General features: G+C 37.1%; 1 protein-coding gene across 1 annotated transcript in view; it reads left to right on the forward strand.

Annotated features, from left to right (window-relative positions):
* Window positions 1-3,793: 3,793 nt before the first annotated feature.
* Window positions 3,794-6,686, forward strand: part of LOC108977101 (aquaporin AQPAn.G-like) — a gene marked incomplete in the record, with an annotated part of 7,377 nt that continues 4,484 nt past the window's right edge. The window contains 3 exon segments of the mRNA XM_018946605.1: window positions 3,794-4,030; window positions 5,897-6,455; window positions 6,518-6,686. Coding sequence (XP_018802150.1) covers window positions 3,963-4,030; window positions 5,897-6,455; window positions 6,518-6,686 — 796 coding nt within the window.

Here is a 6,686-nt window from a genome sequence, read left to right on the forward strand (position 1 = left end):
GTGATGACATGTACCAAATATGGGTGAAATCGGTTCACAACCACGCCTGAAATCTCGATTATCACTTTATCATGCGAGAGTATAAAATGTTGGGTGACACCCGAACTTAGCCCTTCCTTACTTGTTTTTTTTATCTTACATAGTCAGTAATGAAAAAATATAAACAAACCAGTAAGGAMAAGCTAAGTTCGGGTGCAATGGAACATTTTATACTATTACAACTTGCAAGGATCAAAGCCAAGGAAATACTWTAAGGTGTAAAACGTCAACCAGAAAATCGAAATCCAAACAATTGTACTATATATATATACATATTAAAAATATAGCGCATAAACTGACAAAAGCATGAGATTTGTTAGAAAAACGAAGATCCTTATATGTAGTGTGGAGTTGGGGTATTATCGACCCGTTTTRATATATTTTTCCCAATACCACATACTATTAAAATGCCACATACTAAAACAGCTACCTTATAGAGTAAAGTCAGATGTTCGAAAATCCTGATATTAGTTATATAGGTCAAGATTTCGTTCACTTTTATCTATTTTTGCCAAAAAGATACACTGTTATGAGTAAAACGCACTCTCTCATTTTCGTTGAGATAGCTCACATATTGGCTGATATATGCAATACAAAGTCACCCRGAAGTCCGAAAATCTTTATATGTGATATATAGGKGCCAAGGGAAGTATTTGTCCAATTCAARCTATTTTTGACATACAGACATACCATTATAAGAGAAAAATTATCCCTTAATTTCAATTATATATCTCACACATTGACAAACATTTTCGATCACAAGTCAAGTATAGGTATCGGGRTTTAAATATTCGGTGTCTAGGAACGTGAACGTAAAGGTCGTAAGAACAGCCAGTACAATGACGACTGTCATGCTGCAGTGGAGAGAAAGCGAACAAGCTACTTCGSTATGTTKCGATCGATCACAATATGAACAGGGACACATTTCTCCAGCTGAATRKCAGTGAAAGTGTAWCATCTGAAGATCGYGCAGCCGATTTGTTAGTCGATAACAATGGAATAAATGTTCAATTGCTCGACTATGATATAGTTCGAATAGCAATTATCCGCCTGAAGAACAACAAAGCAGGGGCCGATGRATTAGCGGCGGAGCTACTCAAATACTGCAGCAAAGGACTGACAAGGTGCAGGCACCAGCTTCTTTGCAAAATATGGAAGCATGAAAGCATGTCCGCTGATTGGAACCTAAGTGTGCTCTGCCAATCAACACAAAGGGGGACCTCATACTCTGCTCCAATGACCGTGGGATAAGACTACTATCGACCAGATTTTCACCATGCACAATTTTAGATTCATCTGTCCATAATATGGTACGCCATTTTTCTGGTGACCAGTCAAAGTGTCGTTTTGCAAATTAAATCAGGGCTGCTAGGTGTTGCTTTGTATGAAAAGAATTATCTTCGGGCTGTGTRCTGTTAAATTATTATTATTTAATCGTCTTTGTTCCTGTCTCCAGCTATGCAAGTAGCAAGTTTATAACGGGGCGTCATGTTTTGCATTCATATTGAAAGTAATTAGGTGAAAAAAGAACAAAAATAAAAGAAAATATTGCAGCGAAGAGAAATAGATATGAAACAGCACTCCTGTTATTTTGATAACGGCTGTATAAATGTAAGTAAAACGCAGTGGATGACGTAAGGAATTTATTTCCGGGTACCTGTTCGTTCTATTGTCTTGCAAGGGACATATTTGGCTAACCTATACTTTCTCACTGTTCTTACTTTTCAGTTGTATTTTATAGCTCCTAACTTCCCACTCCTATTGATTTTAGGTATATACATTCTGATAAAAAAGTATTSCCCAGGTAAATGATATTTCAAAAAAAGTATTTTGCTAAGTTGGAAGGACTGCCCTTAATTACTATAACGAATATGAACGCGATCTGTCAACCAGTTTGGTTATAGCAGCTCCTTAAGTCGGGGGACGCCATTTTTACAATGGATAAAATATCGTTTTATCGAATTTATCTCAAATTTTGTATTTGGGACAAATTTCGTGTGCGGATCAACAATCCACCGAATACAGTGCTGATTTGACTGCGTGTGATTTTATCTTGTTCCCCAAATAGAACTTGGCTCCTTGCAACCCATTCTCAATCGATCGAAGAGATAACACAAAATTCGCTAAATTCGCTGAAGACCATCCCAAAAAGTGCTTATGAAAAGTGTTTGAAGAATGGAAAAGTAGTTGGAATAAGTGTATTATAGCTGGTGAAGATTACTTTAAAGTGGACAATATAGTTGATAAATAATTTAATTTTATTCATTTTATAAATTGTAAATAGGGTAGCTTTTAATCACAATGAGCAATCTTAATTGTTTACAGCATTTTTTAATTAATGGCATATTTTAACTACCCTCTTCTTCTAACAACTACGGTAAAATTAGGCAATATGGCGATACTTCACATGCATTCATATTCACMATCTTATTCACGATGTTTTCGATAACGATGCGATTTAGTTAGATACTCGTATAATATTGTTTGCTTCTGTTCTCATGCATTCGTTATATTTTAACAATAAGTACACATTTCAAGTTATCCCCTAGCCGTTAAGTATCATAAGTAGACGTGTCTCCTATTAATACCACAAAGTTTTTAAAACATATGGTATCCGTCAAATGGCATAATACCTTGGCGTTCGTGTTATTGAATATTATTCCATAACATTCGGACAATGTAAAGGAGCTGCTTCTTATCTAAAAACTAGAGTTTTAAAACTGATCCATTATTAAGGTCTTTCTCAATAATTAAATTAAGATTTTATATTAAAGGTTTTATGGCACCTTCATTTGTTGACTTTGGAGATAAGTAGATTTGTCAAAGTGTTTACAAATTACTAAGGAGCTTATCGTTACATTTTTAACACGTTTTCTGCTTGAAGAAGTACTTGGATAGATTRCAAAGACAATTCAAAACAAGACGAGGCAGCAGAGAGAATTCAAATTAATAATAACCTCATTTACAAGTGCCATTACCAATAAGTACCGAAATGAAATGACTATTCTATGAACTTGTAAACAACCTCTAAAGTTCTTACCAATTTAATTATTGAATTAGCACGACCAGAATGATGTACCATACAGTTAACAACTAATTAAACGAACTTTACGATTTTTGTGTGAAAATATTAAGTAAGCACTCGTCTAATACTTGACTGGCCACTTATAATTAAACAAGTAATAAGTATAAGCCATGCAAATAAAAGATAATAGGCATTAAAAGTCCTTTCTTTCCAAGACGTAATTACCGTTTCCACTCATTAAATATCACTAAATATTAAGGTAATCCAGAAGTGGCTTAAAGCGGAATAGCACGGAATAGGTAAATCCAGCAGTCCACGATTCCCTACATTTGACTCGTTACGACTTTGACGAATTTCGCCAATGTTTTAACAGTGACCACAAGAAATACTCGTTAAGGATTTCATATTTGCTGATGCGGTTAGTCCTATGATTTASTTAATCAATGAAATCTTTTTTCTCATTTCCAATTCACGATTTGTCTCCAAACTGTTTGCATTTTTGTGCAAAGAATATTTATGCACACTTTATTTTAAGTTTTCTTAGGAACTTAATTAAAATAAATGTGGGTAATTTTCCAACCTTCCTAATGTATTTGCAATAGAGCACTCCATTACAATGGTGAAGATTAAGTTAAAATAAACTCAAAAGCGACGCAAAACTCAACTACCAAACACTTCAAAATTTAGTATGGCAGACAGCGTGCAAATATTACTGCTATAAGTATGGATACACCGTTATATCAGTTGGAAATATTGGCTGAAGGAATCGTGCGATCGGTTTATTGCTGCCTTTAATTTACTTTCGTTTGCTAGTTTTTATAGTGATAGTTTTCAATTTCACTTCAAGCGCGGTACACGTTGTTTTTTGTTGGCAGCACGGGACTAAAATTCAAATATAATGGGCGTAGAATCCTTACAACAGCCGACATATGTTCTCGAGCCACAGCCGATTCGATGGACAAGAAGGTTTGTTTTAAATTGAATACTTGTGTATATTCGAACAGCGATACGCTGATCACCGATCCCCCCAAAATTGCGACATCAACAGTGAATGAAGTGAATTATTTGACTAAGAATCCGGTTATTAGCCAACCGGATGCGAGGAAGAAATTAACAGATTTATTATTAAACAAGTAAGGAAGAGCTAAGTTCGGGTGTCACCGAACATTTTATACTCTCGTACATGTCATCAAGGTGTTAAGAAAATATTATATACCGAATTTAATTGAAATCGGTTGAGTACTTCCTGAGACATCGTTTTTGATCCATAAGTGGGCGACGCCACGCCCATTTTCATTTTTTAAAAAAAGCCTTCGTGCGGCGTTCTTCTGCCATTTCTTGCGTAAAATTTAGTGTTTCTGACCATTTTTGTTAGTCGGTTAACGCACTTTTAGTGATTTTCAACATAACCTTTGTATGGGAGGTGGGCGTGGTTATTATCCGATTTCTTCCATTTTCGAACTGTATATGCAAATGCCTGAATGAAASGACTCTATAGAGTTTGGTTGACATAGCTGTAGTAGTTTCCGAGATATGTACAAAAAACTTAGTAGGGGGCGGAGCCACGCCCACTTTTTCAAACAAATTACGTCCAAATATGAAACTCCCTAATGCGATCCTTTCACCCAAATTTCACTTTAGTATCTTTATTTATGGCTTAGTTATGACACTTTATAGGTTTTCGGTTTTCGCCATTTTGTGGGCGTGGCGTGGGCCGATTTTGCCCATCTTCGAATTTAACCTTCTTATGGAGCCAAGAAATACGTGTACCAAGTTTCATCGTGATATCTCAATCATTACACAAGTTACAGCTTGCACGGACGGACGGACAGACAGACATCCGGATTTCAACTCTACTCGTCACCCTGATCACTTTGGTATATATAACCCTATATCTAACTCTTTTAGTTTTAGGACTTACAAACAACCGTTATGTGAACAAAACTATAATACTCTCTTTAGCAACTTTGTTGCGAGAGTATAAAAAAATCCCTCATCTATCTTGACCTGACTTAGTAGGCACAATTAAGGGCAATCTTACAATAAATAGGCTGTGAGTTTTGTGAGTGTATCAGAACAAGTTTATCAATATAAGTGCTGCCATCGTGTTAACTAAACTAAAGTATCGTACTAAGTACAACATGAGGAAGCATGACCGTGCTAATGATACTAATAACTCTTCTGTAGAGGAGCTATAGGGAAGATGTGGGGGCAGTCAAGCCAATAATGTTCCATGGTGTATTCGTTCAGTGCCTCGAAAGGGCTTTACAGACTCTGCTTAGCCTATGAACTAGCAAGAAAGGCCATCCTTACTCCGCTCACATCGGAATTAGAAAAAGTTGGATCCCTCTTTGTAATTTTGCGTTCTAGCACTGAACCTAGGAATCCCGTCAACGCTTCCTGGTAATTGTCCAATGGACATTTAAGCTCTAAGTTAATAGATTAGTCGGACGCAAACTGTGAATGTTGTATGAAGGACGTGAGATGAAAACGTTCAGCCACTTTTTAATCCAATGCTCAGCTGTACAAGACTGAATGTAAACATTTTCGGCAATAACTGTTATAAAGGTTATACCTTTGGCGAACCAATATATTGAGATCGCCTCAAGCTGCTTCGTAGACTTATGATCACTTTTATAACATATGAGTTCCACATACCACGACCATTTAACGTAACCATATATACATATATACATTTATTCAATTAAATTCCAATTTRATTTAAGTTGTCTATAAGTGATACGATTCCAATAGTTCAGTAGAAAAAGTCATTGAGGCTAAGTTTCTTTTCCGGTAGAAAATTATTAATGATAACCACTCCTCATTTTTCAGTTGCTTGAAGAAATTGAATATAGATGTAAGTACCTTTGATTACACATGCCAGTTTCTCGGCGAGTTAATCGGCACCGCAATGCTGGTATTTCTCGGCTGTATGGGATGTTCCTATAATGCCAGCTTCGAACACAGCGTGTTTCAGTCGGCATTTACGGTTGGCTTAGTAGTAATGGTGATCGTACATTGTTTCGGTTGCGTTTGTGGRGCACATTTGAATCCCGCCATCACATTGGCCGTTTACATTTACGACATGATCTCACTAACAATGGCAGGTGTTTATTTTTTGGGACAACTACTTGGCGCCTTTCTCGGTTACGCTCTAATGATGGCATTAATACCAGAGAGTGCCGTGAAGCTGGGTGGCGCCGCGCATGGTGTATGCGTTGCCACACCACATCCACAAATTACCACAATGCAAGGATTCTGGATTGAGTTTATTCTCACTGCAATGCTGATAATCACCACCTGTAGTGCGGCCGATTCACGAAACATTACATTTCAAGACTCATTGCCGATCCGCTTCGGCTTAACCGTTACCTGCCTTGGTCTCGCGGGGGTAAGGTCTAACTAAAGGAATCACACAGACATAAAATGTATTAATACAATTACTAATTTTAGGGTCAATACACTGGTGCCATGCTGAACCCTGTCAAAGCTGTTGCCTCAGCTGTCTGGAATTCCGATTATCAGGACCATTGGGTATACTGGGCAGCGCCAATGCTCAGTGCAGCGGTGAGCGCCACCTTTTACAAAGTGATTTTCAAGCGGGATATGGTGGAGCGGGAGC

Source organism: Bactrocera latifrons, unplaced genomic scaffold (genome assembly GCF_001853355.1).
Source record: "Bactrocera latifrons isolate USDA-ARS-PBARC rearing strain unplaced genomic scaffold, ASM185335v1 scaffold_84, whole genome shotgun sequence".
Taxonomy (NCBI): Eukaryota; Metazoa; Arthropoda; class Insecta; order Diptera; family Tephritidae; genus Bactrocera; species Bactrocera latifrons.